The sequence below is a fragment of the Euprymna scolopes genome, chromosome 18, assembly GCF_053919585.1.
Source record: "Euprymna scolopes isolate OS-2025 chromosome 18, ASM5391958v1, whole genome shotgun sequence".
NCBI classification, from domain to species: domain Eukaryota; kingdom Metazoa; phylum Mollusca; class Cephalopoda; order Sepiida; family Sepiolidae; genus Euprymna; species Euprymna scolopes.
This window is the reverse complement of record NC_136499.1, coordinates 108,301,623-108,326,227: the sequence shown is the minus strand read 5'-3', so window position 1 is coordinate 108,326,227 and position 24,605 is coordinate 108,301,623. Positions and strand designations below refer to the sequence as shown.

The 24,605-nt window shown below is 37.3% G+C and overlaps 1 protein-coding gene across 1 annotated transcript in view; it reads left to right on the top strand.

Annotated features, from left to right (window-relative positions):
* The window catches only part of LOC145297890 (uncharacterized), a 68,295-nt gene extending 47,078 nt beyond the window's left edge, over positions 1–21,217 (top strand). Inside the window, exons 2-3 of the mRNA XM_080144221.1 lie at positions 17,016–17,169; positions 19,478–21,217. Coding sequence (XP_080000347.1) covers positions 17,016–17,169; positions 19,478–21,217 — 1,894 coding nt within the window. The remainder of the gene's footprint in view (positions 1–17,015; positions 17,170–19,477) is intronic.
* The last annotated feature ends 3,388 nt before the right edge of the window (positions 21,218–24,605 follow it).

Here is a 24,605-nt window from a genome sequence, read left to right as displayed (position 1 = left end):
ACTTATGGATACAATGATTCTGATACGAATCAACCATTTTGATACTAACAAACTCATAATAGACAACAAATATTTATTTGAATATAATTGAATTTTAAAATATATATTTTGAACACTATAACCAACAGGAAAATACTCAACAATTTAAATTTATACGAATAATAAACGATGCGCTAGCATCTCCCATAAAACTAAGATGATCGCCCCTAAATACGAAATACAATTAAAATGCAGGAAGTTTCGTAGTCACAACCTTAATAAACCTCTCGTAGTTATAACCCCATTTATAAATAATATTTATTAGTTTAAATAGGATCAAATTCTTTTTATATAAGAATCGCTTTGTCGATTACAACCAGATATAAATATTATATAATTTAAACTAATACAAATATAAGGATTTTTTTACACGATGGTCACCACTTATCAAGGCCCGGAAGCCACTCAGGATAAGGGTTATTGCAAGTACAGTATGTTAGTGTGGAGATTTGATGAAGCGTTTACTTAAGGGGGCGGTTCATTAGGAATTTGTTAACGTTGGACTTGAAGACATCCAAGTTGTAGTCCGGTGGGAAGCAGGCAGACGGAACAGAGTTCCACAGGCGTGCAGTTCTAAGAAAGAAGCTTTGTTCATAGAATCCACGTTTTGATTTAGGCACAGATAAAGAGTGGGGGAAATTTTTTCACGGTGGATTTAGCTAGACGGGTGTTTTTCGTGAAAGATTGGCGAGGGGGACCAGAGATTGGAGTTCAGACGAGCACCTGTCATGGAAATAACGATAAAACAAGGATAGGCTCGCAACGTCTCTTCTGTGGGAGAGAGGTTGCAGGGTAGAGAAAAGGGCATCTCCCACTAAGCCACGAAGTCTATTTTGTACTCTGTTAAGGCAGGATAGGCTGTTTTTAGCAGCTCCTGTCCAGATATGGCAGCAGTATTCCATCCTTGGACGTACTTGGCTTTTATATAGATAGAGAATTGCATCAGTAGTGAGATATTTTCTGGAGCGGTAGAAGGATCTCACCATTTTAATATAATATAAATAGCTTTACCCTTAAGCTAAACATCTCTTGACTAAAATAGCCATGTGTCCCTGAGCTGTTTGCATCCTGCCATTCATAGCATCTGGAACAAAACTTCTCCCAATACATAGCAACAGACGCAAGTCTCATTTCTTTCTGGACAAATGAGTTTTATTCAGTCACCATGGTTTCCCATAGTCGCATCAAAGTTGCTCGTCCTTAGAAGGAGAGTGGGGGTCTCTATTTTGCTATAGCTTTAACCGCCAGTTATTTCTATCTCGTCGCCTCCACGAGCTGTCTGCCAATCTATATTCTTGGGGAATCAGATTCGATTATTATTATTATTAAATAGACGTTGGGTTCATGGCTTGTAAGTTATAAACTCATTAAAACTGTTTATTTCTTTACAGTTCGTAAATGTTTATGAAATTTGTTAGTTCTTATATAACGTTATAGCTGTTTACTTGTTTGCTTCGGTTCAGTTTACGGCACATCAACCTTTTTGGGTTTTACGACAATGTTCTTACAAGAAAAAGGGGTTTTACAGTAAGTGGATAGAATGTTGTTTCAGGCGCAAGTCTCATGCATTTTTAAATGTAGTTAAATTTTATTTTTGCATTCACTGGGTCAAAGACAATTTCTCGCTAGTTTCTCATTTTAAAGGGTTTTTTAGTTTCGTGCTACATTTTAACCGCTCTCGTCGCTGTCACGAGACTCAGTGTGATCTGTTCTCATCGTGACTTCAAACCAGACTCTTTTTCTTTCTTTCAAATCATACTCCTCCAACATGAACCGCGTCACAAATCTCGCAAACTCTCGTTTTCGCGAGTTGGGCTCAATACAAGTGTTCGTACTCGTTTACCTCTCTGGCGTGACCAATTACCTTTCCATTCAGCTGCACTGTGTTCAGCGACAGATACTTGAACTCAATCAACGTTTAACTAAAACAATGGGAACCCGTTACTCAAATCTACCTCTAATATACTATCTAAAACTATCAGTCTGCCTACGTATTAGACTTTTTAGATTTTGTCCATTGTGGTCGTTTTCTTTTTTTTTTTTTCTTTTTTTTTTTTTTTTTCTTTTTTTGGAAGCGAGTCATTTCTGAGAATATAGTTCAGAGATTTAAAATTTCTATCCCGTCGCAGTTTACCATTGTGTATACTGATTAGAATAATAGTCCACAAATAAATAAATAAATAAATAAATAAATAAATAAACAAATAAATAAATAAACAAATAAATAAATAAACAAATAAATAAATAAATAAACAAATAAACAAATAAATAAATAGATAAATAAACAAATAAATAAACAAATAAATAAATAAACAAATAAATAAATAAACAAACAAATAAATAAATAAACAAATAAATAAATAAATAAATGTATAAATTCCTCATCTCGAAAAGAATCCAATAATAAAAAATAATATTATTGTTGGAATTTTTTTTTGTACCAATAATGGTGCACCCCCCCCCCTGTTTACATTTTTCAATTGTCTTGCGCTGGTGTTTTATTGTCCAGTTGATCCTTATGCTCGGATAACTTTTAGCTTTGCTAAGTTGGGACTCGTTGGCATAGAAAACTACACTTCTTCATGGCATGTTCATGCCGTAGATGAAATCATGGTTAATGTTCGCCATAGGTTTCGATCCATTGTTGGTCTGATTCCTTTTTGAAGACATCACATGATTTGAACTTGGCAGAATACATGAGGTGCGTTGCCATTACTTTCCCCAGCGCAGTGGCATCTGATTTATTCGTTTGCACCTATTCGTTGACCTACGATCAGCCGTACAGCTGCAGTCGAATCACGTAACTCTTGATACCATCAGAAATTTCTTGGTCTTCGGGCCAAGATAAAAGCGTAGTGTCTGTCCTTCAAATGCTACACTTCAATTTCTTGTTCTCTTTCAGTGGAGGAGAAATCCTTCACGACTGAGACAATTTTTATTTTTGTTCCTTTTCTCCACGTTAAAAAACGACCTCATGTCTAACTCTGTCCCGTGGGAAGGCAAAGTAAACAGGAACTCTTAATACCATAGAACCGTTGATTTGAAAGAGATTCATCTTCCTCCATGGCCATTCAACTGCCGATGTCATCAGAGTTACTTCTCCTAGATGCATATCTTATCAAAGACTGGAGTTGCATCTCTTCCAGTGAATTAATGTGCCTCCAGACACCAACCTGGAAATTTCTTATGGCTCGGCGCCGTACATACAGCACATAGCCTTCCCAAACAGTTACCCATCTGGTACTCGCCCGGCTCATCGTTGCTTAACTTTGGTGATCTGGTGGGAACCGGTGTGTCAACGAGATTGTGTCGCAACTACACTGTAATTGCGAAATTCGGAAAACAAAAAAAGTCCATTTATGAAAAAAAAAAAAAAAAAAAAAAACAATGATCTCTACTGACTTTTTGTATCAATTTCAACTAAAAGCAATGGTATCTGCTTAATTGGCATGTCAAAGGTTCTTAAATTTTATCACATTATTAAAAAAAAACATCGTGTTGTTGTTTTGAGAACACGTGACATAATAAGGAAAGTAACACAATTATGTTCTAAAAGGGCAAATAGTTCATAATTATGATTGTTAATGGACAATTTATTTAAAAATTGGCAATAGTTACACATTATTTACCTCCCCTTGGAAGTCTCCGGTGTTATTTGAGACAAACATTCTATTTTCACTAATTTTCGTCCAAAAATGTTTTATTTAATAATTTTGAAATTCGCTATTATAATGCAGTTGCACCGAAAAATCTATAAGATCAATCAAATCATTTTGATTATAGTTCTTTATGCTTCCATCCATTCATCCAGTGCGGACATAGCCGAGATTGAACTCACTACACGAGTTTGTGATGTAATTCAAATCTTATCGGTAGCTGAATACTTGATGCTTCGCTAGGGCTATCAAGGGTATTTTTTTATCGTGACGCTATCACTAGACGGGGTGTCTACCCTGGTATTTTACCTCGCGGTACATACGGCGCCTCGCCTTCCCAATTGGTCACCCATCTGGTACTGGCCAGGCTCAACGTTGCTTTACTTCGGTGATCTGGTGAGAACCGGTGTGTCAACTTGTGCCGTTAATGCTTAAAGTTCTTTATATCTTTGGTTGTATTGTTTTGATTTAATGTTTTACAGCATATCAAGAGAGTCGCAAACCTGATAGGCCCTGAACTGGCATCTAAGCTTCAGCCTCTGTCCCATCGACGAAATGTTGCATCCCTCTGCCTTTTCTACAAGTATTTTAGTGGTGAATGCTCTGACGAACTGCAATCACTTGTGCCCCCACGACGTGAGCACCCTCGACAAACCCGACAGGCAGCTAAATCCCACCCCTACACTGTAGAGATCCCTAGATGTAAAAGATCTTTTTACTCCAATAGTTTCTTCCCCAGAACCACTAGACTCTGGAATTCCATTCCAGGTCCCTGCTTCCCCAACAGTACTGACGTGCAGAAGTTCAAGTGTAACGTGAACCGACATCTTGCTGCCCAAATCCCTACATAGTACCCCACTAGTTGTTGCCTCTGATAGTAGCCCCCTACACCAAAGTGGCAATTTGCCTTGTTTGGGGTGAAAATGTAATAAAAAAAAATTAAAAAAATATCAACCCCGTTAAGATTATTTAATGACAAATCCAGAAATTTTGTAAAAAGTTTTAGATGTTTCAAGTTCTTTATATTTTCAAATATTTATTCATGATGTTTAGTTTGGTTGTTTTGTTTTATGGTATTTAAACACTTTTCCCTTTTTTTTTTTAATGTCGAATACGATCATTTTGATAAAAAACACTTTATATCTTTAAATATTTATTGATGGTGTTTGGTTTGGTTGTTTTGTGGATGAGATTGTCTTTATTTTTTTTTTTATTATTATTATTTTGCGATATTATAATAAGCACCATTTTAGTCTGAAGTTCTGAACTGAGTCCAAGCAAGTGCTTGGCCCAGAGACAGTCAAACTCGATACAGTAACCAGTTGGACGGGGTGAACATAAGAGAAGTGGGTAGACTACCCTCATCTCTTAAGGCGCCAAAACAGCAAACCTGTGCGAATATGAAGGACAAAAAAAAGGCGAAATATAAGCAGGAAATGACGTCAGTAAAAACAAAAAAAAACATTGCGTATAAATATGAAAAAATACGAGAACAGGTTATTACATTTTGCAATGGACTAGCGAATAAATATAAAGATGTTTGCTTTTTATGACAAACGGGATCTTTTTTCAACAAAAAAAAAATTCCAAGAACCCCCTTCCATTTCCCATCAAACCCTGAAACTTCTCCACCCTGTTCTGAAGGACTCTTCTCGTCCTGCTCTCACCCCTTCTCTCAGATTCCCTCCCTCCATTACTTATGACAAAAAAAAATGAAGTATTCAAATATTTTTTTTGCTATCATTGTGATTTATCTCAGGTGTTGAACTGCTCGTTTATACGCCTTGTTTTGTGACGATTTCATAAAAAGGCCGTTTGTTTTTGTTTTTTTGTGTTTTATTTATTTTTTGTTTTTGTCTTGTTTTTTGTTTGTTTTTTTGGGGGGGGATTTTGTTGTTTTTTTGTTTTTTTTGTTTTTTTTTTTTGCTTTTTGTTTGTTTTTTTAGGAGTGTTTTTTGTTTAGTTTTTTGTTTTTGTTTTTGTTTAGTTTTTTGTTTTCTTTTTGTTTTGCTTTTTTTTTGTTTTTTGAGAGGTGTTCTTTTTTGTTTTGTTTTTGTTTTTGTTTTTTTTTGTTTCGGTAAGAGCACTTTACATCTGACAACTCGCCATAGCACAATGTTTAGCAAAATCACGCCCCTTCATTGTATAGGTCAAAGGCGTCGGAAGATTTTCTACGCCGATAGCTTATTATCTTGTCCCACTTGGCTTTGAAATTCCTTTTCTTCTTCCTATTTCCCTTATCGGAAAAGCAAGATATCGAATAGGTATAGATTAGGATCGGTTCTTTATGAAAATCGAATAGATCACACTTGTGTAAATGCATGTATTATCGCTCGCGTATGCCGAGAAACAATTTATAATATGTATTACAAAAAAAAACATCAAAAGGAAATTATCTGTGCAAGAAAGAGCAACGACACAGACCATTTAACTTGTCTAGAATCTGCAGTCAACTTATACACAGGTAAAATCTAATTTTGGTCCTAACATGCACATCGACATACACAAGATCGACTTATAAACAAGGATATACGATATATCTCGCAGTTAAAAAGCAAATCGCGTGGTTTCCTCTGTTCCAGAAACGGGGATTTCATACACTGCATCGTTAATCAATCCGACTGACTAGAGCCTGACGCAACAATATCAGGCTTTCATTTGTCGGAAGAATGTGTGATCCGGATCGGCCTTAAGGAATGCATACTTCTAGACATCATCTAATCTTTTTAAGAAGGTTATTGCCGATCTCATGTAGTGCCCTTACTGGAGAATGGCGAATGGTCCGTTTTAAGCTTTTTTTTTTTTTTTTTTTTTATCAGCCAGAGTGTCATCTCTAGGGAGTTGGCTTTCCCCTCCTTCCTGACCAGTACAATATGTACAGTATCTGTACAATATCTTGCTAGACGTAAATAAGAGTGAGGAACCATTCCTTTTATTATAAATACTGGCAGAATATGTTTTTGCAGCAGTAAGATCGACGTCCAACCACTCTATCTCTATCATGTATTCGTTTTCCTTTTCAATATATTTTGTTTTCATTAAAAATACAGAGTTCGTGTCTTTTATCCGGGTAACAACCCAGGAGCAATCAAACAAAAGGAAATAAAAATCCGGATTTTTTTTTTCTTTTTTAACACAAGTCATTTATTACCATTACTTTCCAAAAAATATCCGCTTCTTGATTTGTTTGTTTTTACTGTTCATTTCATCTGCGATGAAAATAACAAAACCCTACCGTCTCAACACCAGCTTAAAAGTATCTCGCCGCCACCAACGGGCCACACGTCCATCTTTCCCTGTCGCACTTCTCTTCTCTTTTCGACCACATGCTGTCCTCCCCCCCTTTTCTTGTGGCGCAAGCTCAGGCACACTTGCTAATATTTGCATACATGCATTAACGGCTACTACTGCTAATATTTTCGCCAGCCATCTATCCTTCGACTGATGTTATTTTTACACGCCCTGATACGCGCTCTGTTACATTCGGACACTTACCGGTCCACAAAAGAAAGCTTGAATGTCTATTAGACACTATCCTCAAATGTCAAGGCCTCTCTGTACATGGGTTTATCAATACAGCCTGGCAAGAGGATACTTTCCTTACAAGTTCCCCTTGACTAAATATTCAACATCACATAGTATTCGCGGCCCATATAAGATTTCCTCTGCATAGCCAACCCACACTGGCTTTTACGAGAAATAGTGCACTTTTTTCTAAGTGATGTTGCCTCATATAAGAACACAGAGCTGAATACTTTTTTTCCCCCATTTTCACCCCAAACAGGGCACATTGCCACTTTGGTGTAGGGGGCTACTATCAGGGGCAGCAACTACTGGGGCACTATGTAGGGATTTGGGCAGCAAGATGTCGGTTCATGTTACACTTGGACTTCTGCATGTCAGTACAGTTGGGGAAGCAGAGACCTGGAATGGAATTCCAGAGTCTAGCGGTTCTGGGGAAGAAACTACTGGAGTAGAAAGATCTTTTACATCTAGGGATCTCTACTGTGTGTGGGGGGGATTTAGCTGCTTCGTGGTGGTACAAGTGTCTGCAGTTCGTCAGAGCATTCACCATTAAAATACTTGTAGAACAGGCAGAGGGATGCAACGTTTCGTCGATGGTACACCAGACTAGGTGAATGTTCTCAACTTCTTTACTAACTCGCTGTTTGAGAGGTAAAGAATAACTTTAACGGAATGTTCGAATATCTATGCGTCTCGTATAGAGATCAAGTGTTAGTCCCAGTGCAAAAGAAATACAAACAATAGCACTTAAAGGGACATTTAGAATAAAAAGGTCTCTCGGTTGGAATAACTGAACTAACAGAAGAATGTTTGGCATCCGATGGAATGCCCCATCACCAGCAAAAACAAAGTGATAAGAAAATTAAAGCAAGATATATATATATATATATATATATATATATATATATATATATATATATATAAAGGGTTTATCAGAACAATCTGGAATGAGGATACTTTCTTTACAAGAAAACCTTGACCAAATATTTAAAATAACTTATAAATAAAAAGAGAAATTATATACATATTTACATGTCTTCAGATATACTTCAGTTGGAGATATTCCGGCGGGTGGCGGGTTGTATGCCTTAGTGGAGGCAACATAGGCGTCTTGCCTATTTGGCGGTCGTTGCAGAACTCCCCCGGTATTGGTGATTGATACCTTTATATATCTCACTCACCCACCTATGTTAATTAGTGGGCGTCTCCACAACACCATCAAATCAATCCTGATTGAGAAATCATCCACTCTCACGCCACCTTCTCTCGGAAATCCATAGGGGTATAATGAGTTATTTACTCGTAGTATTATTATGGAATACTCTTCACAAAGCATGCAAATTGGATAGCTAACCTGTCTTTCCCATCCAAGTACGTCCAGGGATGGAGTACTGCTGCCACATCTGGGCAGGAGCTGCTAAAAACAGCCTATCCTGCCTTGACAGAGTACAAAATAGACTTTGTGGCTTAGTGGGGGATGCCCTTTTCTCTTCCCTGCAACCTCTCTCTCACAGAAGAGATGTTGCGAGCCTTCCTTGTTTTATCGTTATTTCCATGGCAGGTGCTCGTCTGAGCTCCAATCCCTCGTCCCCCCTCGCCAATCTTTCACAAGAAACACCCGTCTGGCTGAAACTACTGTCAATAATTTTCCCCACTCTTTATCTGTGCCTAAATCCAAACGTAGATTCCATGAGCAAAGCTTCTTTCTTAGAACTGCACGCCAGTGGAACTCTCTGCCGCTTGCCTGTTTCCCACCTGACTATAACTTGGACGTCTTCAAGTCCAACATAAACAAACTCCTGACAAACCGCCCCCTTAAGTAAGACACTCTATCAAAACCCCCAATACTAATGATTACTACAATACTATCTCATTCATTACTGTACACGCAATAACCCTTATCCCTGAGTGGCTTTCGGGCCTTGATAGCAAATTAATAGTTGAATGTGATTAAATTTGTGCTTATTTTTGCATTAAATACTACTCCCTATTAATCCCTAACTGCACACTGAAAAGATATCATAATACTTAGTTCACTGCATCTTATCAACAGTCCATACAAAACTTCAACCGGATCGGCTCAGTAGTTTCCGAGATATAGAGACTAAGAGAAATATAATATAAACTTAATGCATATAGAGCACTATAATTGATATCTATAATTGAGTACAAAATCGAATAAAAATATGTTTAGGGGTTCAGAGATGTGAGCGTTAGTTTTGTTGGTTCTTTGATTTTCATGGGCAACGCCCGTATACAGGTCCGCTAGTTGACGAATAATTTGAATTTTAGCTTGAAGAGGAGAAAGGCGTCACTGAAGTAGGAATCGTGAAGCCCTTCTCCTACTGGTTCAGAATAACTCTCAGCTCTGTAGAGGATATTTAACCACTCGAGAATGGAAATGGGATTATTAAAAGCTGCTATGTCTTAGTGGGACTGCAAAACTGATACATCCATCTGCGAATGTGGAGAGAAGGATCATATGATGCAACACTGTCTTGTTTGCCCTTTATTACCCAACCGGTGTAGTTTGAAAGATCTTGCAGAGTACAATAAGAATGCAATGCACTGTTCATAAAAATGCTCCACACACACAAAACCTATAATAGTAGGAGCACTAGGAACAAATCCAAAAAGCTTTGAGAAAAGAATAGGAGACATTGGAATCAGAGGAATGACTTGAAAGATACAATGAATAACAATAACAAAAACAGCTGAAATATTCAGGAAAACCCTTGAATGCGGAAACTAATACACATTAGCCACACATGCAGGCCAAACGAGCTACTACAGGGACAAAACACAAAATATTAGATGGAACCAAGAACATTGAAGCTGTATATCTATAAATTTTCTATCCCCATTCCCATTACCCAATCACCGACCTCCCCCCCCAAAAAAAAAAAGAATAATACCAAATAGTCGAGAAGCCTCAAGGAGGATGGACAGACTGAGAAGAGAGCACTGACCAGACCCCCACTGAACAAATGCCAAGACAACTGGTACCTTGGGGAGGCTTATTGCCACTCAAACTCAAGAGGAGACCAATGGCCGCTGCTAGCGAGAAATCAATCATAAGAGGCTGTTGCGATAATGCAAATTCATTTGCAAATGTTATCGAAAGAGGTGGAGAGTACTGGAAATCTGTGGAGATTTGTTGTCCTCAGCTTCCAGGGAATACTGCAGGTTGTTCTCAAGGAGAAATCGTTTATGACCTGGGTAAAGCTCCTTCTGAGCCAATGATAATAATAATAATAATAATAATAATAATAATAATAATAATAATAAACCGGACATATAGAAACTGCTACAGAGATAAAACATAAAGAAACGCCACATAAAAGCAAGAAAACTTATAATTGTAAGTTAACCCGCCACCCATCCACATAAAAACAAAAAAAGAGGAATTGCTATTAACAGGTACCATACTAAATAGTTAGACAGGCATGAGGAGGGTGAAAAGGCCGAGGATAAAAAGCACTAACCAGATCTCAGCTAGATGACTGCAAAAAGCACTGGGGCTTTGGAGAGGCTTATTGTGACCCCAGTTCCAGTGAAAACCAATGGCCGCTGCCAACGAGGAATCAATGGTAAATGGCTGCAAATGTTATCAATATAGAGGTGGAGCGTACTGGAAATCTAGGGAGACTTGTTTTCACTCAGACTCCAGAGAACACCACAGGTTGTTCTTAAAGATAAATCTTTGATGATGGCCTGTGTGATTACTTCTCATGAGTAAATAATAGTACAATGGTTGTTCCAAAAGTAATGCCTCCTATTTTTATTCCTGTCGAATGGGTCAAAGGAAATTGCAAATTGCATTGTTATGATGACTGAACTTATGCATTAATGACCTGAAAATTTCATCTCTCAGTTGCAGATGCTGATGGTGTGAGACTCTAAGAAAGCAAACCCTGTCATGGACCGTGCGTCAGAAAATTTCTGGCAAAAGTAACTTTGATAATGATAAGAAATAAATTCTGGAACACAAAGGGTCGCTCGTTTTAATGGTACCACTCCCGTCTTCGTAGTTCTTTAACTTTTTGAGTTAAGAGGCTTTACTTTTGGAACGAGCCTCGTAATCTCAAAAAAAAAATAGAAAACGACTTCAAAAAATTGAAATCAACCGGAAGGCTGACACTAAAAGACGGCTGAAATATTAATGAACATCTTAGACTGCGGAAACCAATCAACGTAAACAACGAACACTAGTCAACCACATGGAAAGTACAATAGAATAAAAACAAAAGCATGAAATGCACTCCGCATAAAACAAAAAGAACTGAAACTGCTAGAAATGTTATAAAATGCCCCCCCCCCAAAAGAAGTGATTAACAATTGTGAAGGAAGTTGGAAATGTCGAAGAAGGAAAGCACTGACTAACTTCCAGTAGAAGAGTATGGAGAGTATTATAACCTTGGAAAGACTTTTTGCGACAACAAATCCAAGAGAAAAGCAATGCTCGTTACCAGTGAGATATCAATGGTAAGCGGTTGTTGCCATAATGCAATACCATTAGTTATCAAAAGAGGTCGAGAGTATTGAAAATCTGGGGATACTTGTTGTCATTCAGACTCTGGGGAACACCACCGATTATTATCAGAGATTAATCAATGATGATGCCCTTTATGAGAACTCCTAGCGGCATTCACCGCTAGGTGGGTTGAACCGGTTTCCTCAAAAGGAGAAAGTATCAAGGGAATATTAAATCCACAAGCAGTCCCTAGTCGTACGTATATCCTTATCAGGGGAGATGACGACGTTAGGGTTTTGTAGTTCTTCTAGAGGGATGTCGACGTCCTCCTACGTACAACGCCTGGTATCCCCAAACGGTCACCTATCTAGTATTGACTAGGCTTAACGTTGTTTAACTTCGGTGATTATACAAAAACCAATGTGCCAATGTGATTGTGCCGTATGAAAACTCCTAGTGAGTAATAATGATGATGATGATATTCTGTTTGTTCCTTCCTTAGTTAGTCCATACGTTACTCTTTAAAAATAGACCAAATGCAATTTTTGAAGGTCAAACCGCTTTAAAAAAAATGGCTGAATTCGCGTAATTTGGCTTTCAAATAGCCAATCTGGCAACCCTAGACAAAAATAACAGTAATCTCCCTTTCATGTAGATACGTTTTTGAATATCATTACAATACTATATGATCAGTGTTGTAATCGTGTGAGAAAGGAACTTGGAGTAATTTCGACGTGCAGCAGTTCTTCACCGAATAAAGAAGTCAGTGAAACATTACGTGAAAAAGAGGAACATTCGAAAGAAACAGGGCAAAAAAAAGAACATTGTCTGACAAGAAGTGTTGGACAGAAGGAGTAAATTAAAGACTGTCTCTAACAATATGATTTATTTATAATGAACAATATTACTTTCTGAGTATTTATTAGTGCTTATTTCGGTCAGTTCTACCAGGTTGACAGGAAAATTCTTGCAGTTTTTAACATTTAAATTCAGATTAAAATATCTCGGTTCAAACAAAAGTTTATTGATCGAAATAAGCGTTAGAATCAACACACTTTTGATAATGCAAAACAAATGTATTTATGCCAATAATTTTTTTTTAAATCTTGCCTTCCAGTTGCGATAAAGTTGCTGAAGGCGTTTTTGATATTGTTTAAGTTTTTTAGGCATTTCTCATGCAGAAAGTTATCGAGATGCTTGAAAAAGTGCTAGTCGGAAAGTGAAAGGTCTGGCGACTGTGGCGGATGAGGAAGAGTTTCGTAACCCAATTTGTTTAACTTCTGCAGGGTCGGTTTAGCAATGTGTGGTCGGGCATTGTCGTGGAGGAGAATGGGTCCTTTTCTGTTGACTAAGGCTGGGTGTTGTTGTCGAAGTTTCTCATGCATTTCATGCATTTGTTGACAGTACTTTTTTGCCATAATGGTTTCGCTTGCATTAAAAAACTGTAATGAATGAGACCGGTCGCAGACCACCAAACAGACAACATGACCTTCTTTTGATGCAACTCTGGCTTCAGGAAGTGTCGTGGAGCTTCGTCGGCGTCTAACTACTGAGCTCAGCGTCGCTAGTTGTCGTAAAGAACCCACTTTTCATCGCACCTGGGAGAGAAACGGGTCGTTCTTGTTGCGTAAAAACAAGGAAGATGACACTTCATAACGGCGTTTCTTTTGATTGTCCCTATTTACAGTGCCTCTCCACGGGACAGAGTTAGACACCAGGGTCGTTTTTTAATGTGGAGAAAAGGGACAAAAATAAAAAGTGTCTCAGTCGTGAAGGATTTCTCCTCCACTGGCAGAGAACAAGAAATTGAAGTGCAGCATCTGAAGAACAGATACTACACTTTTTTTGTTTTCCAATCTGTCTCAAGTGGTTGGAAATCATCGTATAGATTATGCCTAATTTAAAAGCAAGTTCTTGAACAGTTGTGCATGGATTGGCTTCGACTAAGGCTCTTAATTGATGGGTGTCAGCATCCGATGGCCAACCATTACGTTTATCATCTTCAAGGCTCTCATCGCCGCCACGAAATTTCTTAAACCACCATTGTGCTCTGCGTTCAGTAGTGGTTGCTGAACCAAACGTTTCGTTGACATTGCGATCTGTTTCGGCAGCTTTTCCGCCAAAGTTGAATTGAAATTTAAAAAAATGCTTTTTTTTTCTATCTTGTACTCAAAGTTCTGGAAATAAAACATAATTATTTTAAAAAGATTGTAATTAAAACGATTAGATAGAGCGAAAAACGCTCTTTAAAAGGGTATATAAATTAAAGGTATTATAACGAAAACTTATTTTAAAATACATCATTTGAAATCAAAATTAAAAACCCGCAAGAACTTTCTCCTCAATCGAATTTATTTAAAATACAATGGACACTATTTTCATAGAAATGTTAATAATCTCATATTTGCGATTTATTGATTTTTGTGTCGAAAATTCTTATTATTTTGCGCTATCCAGAAAAAATATCAGTTTCATCAAAACATTTGTTGGTTCAATATATTTCTCTTGCCGTGGAATTTCCCCGGGTCCTGCTAGTAATAATAATAATTTAGTTCTTCTTTTATCGTAAATTCAACTAACTAATCAAAAATGAACTCTTAGGGGGCACACGGATTTGAACTGGGGACCTCTCAATTCACACTATACAACAGGAAACACGCACAATTATTTTGTCTTTTCAACAAAAATTGATTTGCAGCGATCATAGTTATTTTTCATCGTAAATTAGCAGGAGTCAGGCTTTGCCAGGTCGTAAAATACACTTAAAACAATTTTAATTCATACAGTTTCGTATTTATTATTACAGAGCCAATTCTCTATTGAATATTATATTGTACCTAATATATAGTGCTGATTTCAAAGTTGTTTTTAATGACAGGTGCCATCGGCTAGAATAAAAATCAAAACATTTAGCGCTCCAGCCGTGTTCACTACTGTTTGAGCTATCACCAGATTGATAAGAAAAATTTACAATTAAATCACTTCAAGCTACCTTTGAATTTGCGCATGCGCAAAAGTGATAGAAATATTTCGGCAAGTTGAAATTAACGTTTTTTGCATTCTAACTTGCTAATTTCTGTACGCGTTATTCATCTATCCAAACAAAGATTTTACTCGTTATAAACCATCCTTGATGTATGATTCCGATTTCCTGTTAATTTTGGTGTTATGTTATCCGTAATTTAAGAGTTTATCGGTTAAATATTTTCACACAGGCAGAAATGCATATATCTACTCTTTTATTTATATAGATAAGATTAAGTTCTCTATAATGTAAAAAAAAAAACAGAAGGGTCTTTATTTAATAAAATGGCTACCCAGTGCCGCTTAAGTTGATTGAGCACACGAAAGGGCGGCCAGTTCGTTGTTGACATTTGTCGGCACTGGTATTAAAAAGTGAATAATAGATACATTTATGTTTTGTTCTGACGGGATATTGCACAATCAAAAAACCTGTGTTAACGTGTTTCATCTTAGTTTACTCCGTTCAGTCGAAAAGCAATGTCGAGAACAACCATTCTTTGTCGAAGAAATAACAAAATGTTGACAACAATTAACAGCGGTTTTTATCAAAGAAACGATTTCTGATCAAAAAATAAATAAATAAATAAATGTCGCCATTTTTAAGCCGGCGATTAGAAACAACGTATTATACTGTCCACAAGAATTTTCACCGACAAATAATATCAAGATTTCTAAGAGGGATTTCTTGGTACATCATTATGTATCAAATACATGCGACACGTGTTCCGCATTTGGCCCGTTGCAATCACATTTGTGGCCCGCACGAAAGATTATGGTCGTCTTCTCGATGATATCTAACAATGCTTTTATACAAACATTGATCGGCACTCCACAGGGCTCAATTTGTTTTTATTTATAGAGCTTAACCTTACGTTAAAGTAGTAGCAACAGAGGGCTCAACTCATCATATATAGTTATTCACAGACTGTTTCGCTATATCACAACTCTTCGGTAGGACTAGATCAGTACACGCGCGTGCGAACACACACACACACACACACACATATATACACACACACACACACACACACACACACACACACACACACACACACACACACACACACACACACACTTACAGTAGAATCCCGAGACATGGCATTAAAAATTAGTAAGAAAATACAGTACAGTATATAATACGCATGTATATAATCAAATAATACCGTAACCAGGGACCGGAAAACATTGTATTCAATGTCGTAACCTGAAAAACCGTATCTTAGGATCATCGTAACCGGGGTTTTATTATATATATATATATATATATATATATATATATATATATATATATATATATATATATATAAAGGACTCCTTTAATCTTTGACAGACTATGGATACCCACGAAGGGGTGCCTGCGCAAGAAAATTTTGTGGTAGGAGGTGCGCAATCTCCAACCACACCTCTCCTGAGTCGACATTGTTAAATACCAATGGCAAGTGAAGTGTCTGTACAGGACGACTGGGAATAAATGCCGAGATAAGCAGAGAGCACATGCAGTACCTAGAATTCCTAAATAGTCACCCATCTGGTACTAACCAGGCTCAAAGTTGCTTAACTTCGGTGATCTGAGGAGAACCGGTGAGATGTTTGTACTGCTTATAACATATATCAAATTGGTTTTAAATTTTGATTTAAATTTCATCCATGGTAATTAGCCATCAATTAAGAAAGATTCTCTGAATTTCAATTGATACCATTATACTTAGTTCGTTACACCTTAGTATAACAAAGATATATATAAAGTTTCAGCCAGATCGACCAGTAGTTTCCGAGAAAAGACGGAACAGACAGACAGACAGACATACAGAGAAGAATATAATATAGATATTTATATTGGTAAGTGTTAAAGATCGTGGTCAGAGCAGACCGCAAGAAAATCTTCTGTATAGGCGTTAAAAATGATTTTATGTTGTTGTTGAATCATTTCGAGTTAAAATCCATTTAGCATTACGCATGTAACTTGAGAAAAGCACACTTGAAATGTGTCCACATGTGAATAAGCGAAATCACACGACATAAGGTCAAATTCGGTCGCCATTTTATTTTGATATCGGTTATTCACCGTACAATGCCAGAACGTAACAGCCCTTCCAACGTCCACACGGCGCGAAAACATCAAATTACAATTCCCCGGCAGACGATAGTATCATTCTGTAATATTTGAATCAAGAAAACAGATTTTCATTTTGTGTTTGTGTCAGTTATATCGTTGTATAAAATATTAGCATTGATGAGATTGTACTAAACTTTTATTAATGAATGCGATGACCGTTTCCTTCTTCTGCTTCGTACAGGTTCTCTCCAAGTGTCTTTCTATACCTGGCCTACACCGTGCCGCCAATATGGTTACTCGAACTGGACCTGCTCAAGCGCCGAATAGAACATCGCCATACCAACGGTTACCATCTTAAAAAAGATACGTCCAATCTCCCTTTTCTGCCTGGAAAAGTAAGTCAAATACACTGCGTCGATAAATAATGTGTTTATTTATATTAGCGGGACCTGTGGAAATTCCACAGTGGCATCTTTCATATGTAATACATTACTGCTGGGTATTCTGTGGATGTTCAGCATGAATGCAGCCCCGCGACATTATTATAGCCCTTTTGTTAACACTGTAAAAGTATTTAAGTAATCTGGTTGATGTAGTGTCAGAACATATCTGGACATTACGGTTTATCTCCAATATTCTTTTAGGAATCTGTGATATATTTCCATTGTATGGACGCCCGGTGCGGACGGAAACACCTCAATATCATTATACAATCTTTAGACAGAACAGATCCTATCCAAAAGACCGAGGAGGTATATTTTAGTTTCACGTACAGCCCAAAATCGACATTATTTTTTAATTTTAATTATTTTTTATTTATTTTTTTTTTTTACGTTGCATCTTCCGTGATCGGGAGATCCTATTTATTAAAGAGAAGGACAGAAGGCGGTAACGTACTACGAATATTAAATTAACGTATCTATATATTAATTTAATGTTCGTAGTATTTTATCGCCTTCTATCTTCATTTTTAATAAATAGGAGCTCCCGATCGAATAATTTATAATCTGCAAAGCGTGGCACACTTACATACGTACGTTAAAGGTATCTACGCTATTAATATATAGATATATAATAAATACTGACCCAGCGGGTCATGGGCAGTATAGTATTTTAAAAAACATATAGATGCTAACTGTTTCAACCCGTTTCTGATCTGATATGTAACGACATTCGCATGGGGGTGATGTCAGGCGGTAAAAGGGTGTTAACTTTGGTCAGAATCGGACTGCTCATTCTTTAATTGAATTTTTTCGCTTATCGATTTTCAATATTCATCGGAGGCATTCCGATACCAAATCAAGTGTATTTTGTCGAACTCGGGCATTTTTCTGTTGAACTCGGGATCTGCATAGTAGTTCAAACGAAGCCCATTATTTAATCCACAGGGTTAAAATGCTCCCGTTCCTTCAGCCACGTCAGTAACGTATAAACTACCAAGTAAAATTCAGCTCCAAGTGGAACTCTTCTAGGGGTTGAAGGTTCAATTTTCAGTGCAAGGGATACTAAGGATGCAGTTGTGAATTAATTAGGATTTCTAAGTAAAGGGTTTCGTTTGAAATTCAGTGCATATTACAGAGTCCGACGGAAAGATTTTCTGATTCGATGAGATACATCTGAAGAAGATTGAGGATTACATCGGCCGAAACGCTGTGGGAATAACAATCAAGATGAGAATAGTAGTCCGAATAATCCAAATAATGCAAATTTTATTTTGCCGGCGTTAATGTAGAGGCCAGTTTTCAATGAGATTAAGAGTTTTGTTAGATGCATTAATCATGTCTCCAGCTAGACAAGATCGTCTGTCGTAATCTGAATTAGAATTTGGGGTACTTATGCAGAATAAGGACCATGTTATCGTCGGAATTTTCCGGACAGTTTACGTAAAATGCTGAAAAGTGTCGGAAATTTTGAGCCAATGAAATCGAAGCAGCCAACTTCATTGAAGAAAACATTTATAGGTTATCATTGGTTTATTGTAACAAGAAGTATTTATTTTGATTTGAACATCATAATACAATCATTACAAATCAAAAAATTATGAAAATCTTTTCCTTGCTATCAGTTGTTTGTTTTTCAAAGATAAAAATTCATTCATAAAACTTGCTTTAATTATCAGGTAAGGTATTTTTTCTTGATTTTAATTTTAGTAAAGTTTTTTTAAAAGGGAGACATTATTTATTAAGGCCCGATTGCCACTCGAGTATAAGGGTTAATGAATGTAAGGTGGTAGGGTAGTAATCGTTAATTATGTAAGTCAGGTAGAGTATTATTATTTAAGGGGACGGTTCAACAAGAACTTGTTTACATTGGACTTGAAGGTTACGATATCGTCCAATAATTATTCATTGTATTTTCTTCGTAACAACAAAAAAATATTGTCTTTATTCTTTTTTTTCTTTATTTTTTGTCATTTTTCTTTCTTTTTTTTTTCATTAAATTATCTTCGTAACAACAGAAAAAATATAAAGATTGAAAAATTTGGCCAGCATTGAGCAAAATAAAATCATGAAACTTTTCTTCGGCACGTTCCGGTATTTTACGTAAACTGTCCGGAAAATACCGGTGATAGTACGGTTTTTATTCGGCACAAGTTTCTAAATTAATATTAAATATGCAGTCAGTAAAAAAAATAGTCATCATCCAATCGTTCAAAATCAAAACCAATAATTACCTGTCTTTCTGTTTGTACTCTCTTTGCAGATTCCTATTCCCCTGGACCCCGAAAAATGGGTACGCATCTTGCAGCAGGTGCTCCTCCTCTTATTGATTATCGGCCGATGGCTGCTCCCCAAAGGGAACATCTCGCGTGAACAGCTCTCCCAGTTGTTGCTCATCTACATGGGGATGGCGGCCGACATCATCGAGTTGTTTGAGGCCTTCAAGGAAACAGCAGTCATGTACAGCTGGAATCTGACGATTGTCATCCTTTCGCTATGGACGGCCAGCCTCCTCCAGTTCACGTTTGTCGTCAGCACAACAAAACCAAAACAAACAAGAACTGCCCCTACCGGAGACGGTGTCGATGCTAACGCTGAAAATCGGACCAGAACAGGTGAACACTGGAGGAGACATGAACGGAATGGGACGACGAGCAATAGAAATACCACAACTGTTTCATTACATCGTCAACACAAGAGTCGCTGCTGCTGTTGTTGCTGCTGTACAGCAGACGTTGTGTCCATTTTGACAACGATAACTTTGCAGGACGGTCCGTTTCTTGTTCTGCGCATGCTTCTGATTTTTCGCTACAACGTGTTAAGCTACACCAACATCTTTTTCACGTCGAAAAACACATTAGTTATCCTCTTGCAAGTGTACAGGCTCACGGTACTTTACTGTGAGCGGTTAAACAAGAATAAAACGCCTGGAAGGAAAAAGGCGGACGATGGAGTGATTCAATGTGAAGAAGGCGGTAGTATTGTCGAAACCGCAACAAAAACAGACGCCAACTCCAGTTGGACAAGAATCAAGACAGAAAACGATGAAACCGCTCTTCGTCAAGAAAAACAAATAAGACGTCACGACAAAGAGAGCAACTCCTGTTTCTGTTTCAGGAATCAATATCAGGTAGATTATTGGGGAAAAGATGGGGGATATAGTGAAGAAGATGAAGCAGAAGATGAAAACAGAATTGCCATTGATAACGAAGATTTATCTGAAGAGCTAAGTAGTGTGTCTGATATGTTTGAAATGGCATCATGTTCTTCGTTTAAGGATCCGAAAATGTGGGAGAACGTACCGTATTCTCCCCCGGCTGAGACCTGTTCTCTAGACAGATCGAGAGCTCGACAATCAGAAAAGAAGCGGCAAATCGATCGTCGGAATGAAGGGGCTGCTTTAGTATGCCCGGATAAATTCCAATGCAATCATCGTAATCGTCATGAGTGCAACGGGTTAGCGGACCTGCAAGAAATTATCAAGTCAAATGTGGAATACAACAGCACATCTAAAATGCCGCCATTATCCCAGTATCCTCATCAGAAAAATATTTCTTGGGAAATTAGCGATAAGAAAAATATTAAAACGTATAAAGGAGAAGGTGAGGCGAAAAAGAAGAAAGCTGGACGTTTTACTAAGACTGGCACGGAATCCCGAGAAATTGAGCAACAGTTTGAACCGACGCGGCAATTCAACAAAAATGACGAACCCTCAATAAAATCTTTAAGGAAAGATCCGGATTCAAAACGTCCCAAATTGTTTCAAGTTGTTTTAGATGCCCGGATGCAAGGTGAACGGCGGGAAAAGGAAATGGCCAATGATTTACAACCGGATTTGAAAAAGATGGCTACAGCCAAAATGGCGACCGATATAATGGCAAGAAAATGTCCGACCTGCGCAATTTCGAAAAATAAGAGGCAAAATGGTCAAAAACGAAAGCGGTCGCCGGATGAGGTCGTTATCTGTCGAATCAAAGAAGACACAGAGAAAGAGCTTATATAATATTTATTTAATGACCATTACAGAATATATATATATATATATATATATATATATATATATATATATATATATATAAAAGAACGCGAATCTTTGAAGCCTTGAGAAGATTACAATAGACCCGAATCTTTACTTGCATGCATTGACATGTGTGACATTCATGTGTGTGTGTGTGTGTGTGTGCGCGCGCGTGTGCGTGTGTGTGTGTGTGCGTGTGCGTGCGTGTGTGTGCGTGTGTGTGCGTGTGTGTGTGCGTGTGTGTGCGTGCGCGTGTGTGTGTGTGTATGTCTATCTTCGCTGATGAGAGTTAATTAACTCGAAACACGCGTGTACCTAGATTACTGTTTTAAAAATAATAAATATATATATATATATATATATATATATATATATATTATCCCATCTCCCCTTGCATCATTCTCCCCGTTTATTCCGTTGCATTCTCTGCATTTCCATTATAGTTATTAATACTACTATTACTACTGCTTATTTTGTATTAATGATATTATTATTACTATTATAATTATTACTATGATTATTATTATTAATATGTGTGTGTTATCTTACTGGGCGTTTCTAACTGATTATTTAACGGACAGTTGTCCTCGTGTCCCTTAATGTCTATTGACTTAACGGCCCGTGACGCGTCGAGAATTCGTAGTTGTGTGTGTATTACATATAATTCACAGTATATTTACAACTATATACTGTTGCTGCATGACCTTCTGTCTTTTGACCGCTGTCGAGGAGGGGGGAAGGGGATCGCCAACATCTTAGGGAGCTGGGTTCTATTTAAAGCTTCAAGACAGACACAAGACGATGTATATTTTTTTCTATTTTGGTTTATTTCACTCCCATGCATCTCATCTTCCGCAGCATGGAGTGAAATCGACGGTCTCGATCGTCGTGTTTCTCTGCATCCATTTGGAGACGTCGGCCCCTTATGGGGGAGACTTTTTGAACCCATTTCGCGTCCTCGAATTCTTGAACCTAACTCACTAAACTTAACTCGGCTTATTCAAACCGGAACCCTTGACACGTAACGTCCAATCCTCATTCGGATATTTCCGGTGCAAACTGATCAGTCACAGAGTTTGATACATGTCACACCCTTTGACCCTTTCTGTGCTTGCATGCTCGCTCAACTTATCGTTTCCCATGACTCAATCGGTTGTTTACCAGATAGATAGATAGATAGATAGATAGATAGATAGATAGATAGATAGATAGATAGATATAATACCTACTCCTAAAAGCATACTCTATACCTCTACCGCACAATCCTGTTAAAGTCCACTGCTAACATATGTAATCTGCCATAATTATCTAATAATCTCCTTGACAACCCTCTGCCCCCTCCAATGTATACTTCTATACAAGACCCCTAAGTATGCCTATTGCTAGACGTCGCACCCATATTTTGTTACCTAGCAAATGCCTTCCTCTTCTTATGAGAAGCATTAGGCTTCGAAATGCTTGGCATAAAGAGCTTTCATAACCTCTACACACTGTATTGTATTCATTTGTTTGTAACTCCCATGATACAATCTATATCTAAATCATATAAAAAGACTGTATGCATGTTGCACGTTGTTAATATTATCATATAGACCTATGTTATTTAAAGATGCAAAAAATAAATAAATAAATATTAAAAATAAATAAATAAAAATAAAATAAATTAAGTTTATCAGTAAAATCATCATCATCATCATCATCATCATCATCATACAGTCCGTCAGTCGTGACAATGGCTAGTCGGAATCTCAGTGCTTTATCCCTCGGTGTTGGTATAGTCCTCTTTCTGTGTGAAGCGTCCAGTAACAGGCACCGCATATGTGGGGGCCGGGGTTGTGTCGTTGATAGTGTCTCAGCTCTAAGGCTTCTCCAATCTTTCTCTCTATTTCTTCCTTCCCTTTGTGGAGACTGTTCTGCCAACCACTCCTCCCAACTCTCAACATTGATGTTCATTGCATTCAGGTGCCGCTTTGTCACATCTTTGTAGCGAAGCTTCTGACCTCCTACCTTACGGGTTCCATTTTCCAGTTCCCCATAGAAGACCATCTTTGGGATTTGGTTGTCTTCCATTCAGGCAATGTGTCAAGTCCATCGTGGTTGCATAGTAGCAAGGGTAGCTTCCTACGATGTCTAGGTTTGCTCTCCTGAGAACTTCCAAGTTTATCAGTAAAATAAGGAAACAAGCTGAACATTTTTCGGTATCGGAATTGACATTGGAATCAGAAAAATTGTGGCTACTTCCTAATGCCAAACGCCGATTCTTTATATTATTTTTCTGCCTTTCTGTTTTTGTACAAAACTCTCCTTTCTCATGATTCGTAATGATAAATGTTAACTGGTTTTAAACTACCAGTAAAACTAAAATGTATAGATCATCCCCCACAGGTGTGCTGGCGTGTGTGTTTTTACATCTGCGAAAATATATGCGTACATTACATGACATTACAGATATAAAAAAAGGCTGCAGAGAATTCAACATAAACGAACCAAGGACTGGACCCTTTTTTGTTGGATTTGAAACAGATGGTTACATGATTTTTTTTCTTTCTAATCTTCTGTAGCACACATAAAAATAAATATTACTCTCTTATTTTGAATTTCCTTAATAATCAAGCACTTTGTTGGGGTTCGGGATTCAGGGCTCTCTTTCATAAACTCTACACACACACACACACACACACACACACACACACACACATGCACACACTCGTACATATATGTATGTGTGTGTCTGTGTCTGTGCGTGTGCGTGTGTTTGTTAATGGATACCTTGTGTCCGTTGAAATAATAAACCATAGTACTCATTTGCAATAACATAGCACTTTGTACTGGGACCGAGGGACGGTTTCTAGTGAAAATATCCGAAACTAAAAGTCAGAGAGCGGGGCTAGGGGCTTCAAATGATTGGCTTTTTATGGGTCGTTCTTTTATGGGTCTCTAGCCGATTAAAATAGCTTTTAAATGGGCAAAAAAGAATCAAAATTAAAAAAAAAATCGTTATACATTTTGTACATTCATTTTAGTTTATTTTTAATCAGTTCATATGCGTGTCACGTTGGTGCAGTGGTAACATCACCAGCTTTGAATGCTAGTTTTGCTTCCGATTTCAATTCTAGCTGACGGCACCCAAATACTTTTATTTTACTTTTGAAATCACGACTTATAATAATATATACTATATATGGACAAATTAAAATATCATATTTAAGCGTATTTTACGACCGGGCAAAGCCCCTTCCCCGCTAATATATATATATAAATATATATATATATATATATATATATACATATATATATATAAATATATATATATATATATATATATATATATATATATATATATATATTAAGTAATGTGATTTATAATTTAAAA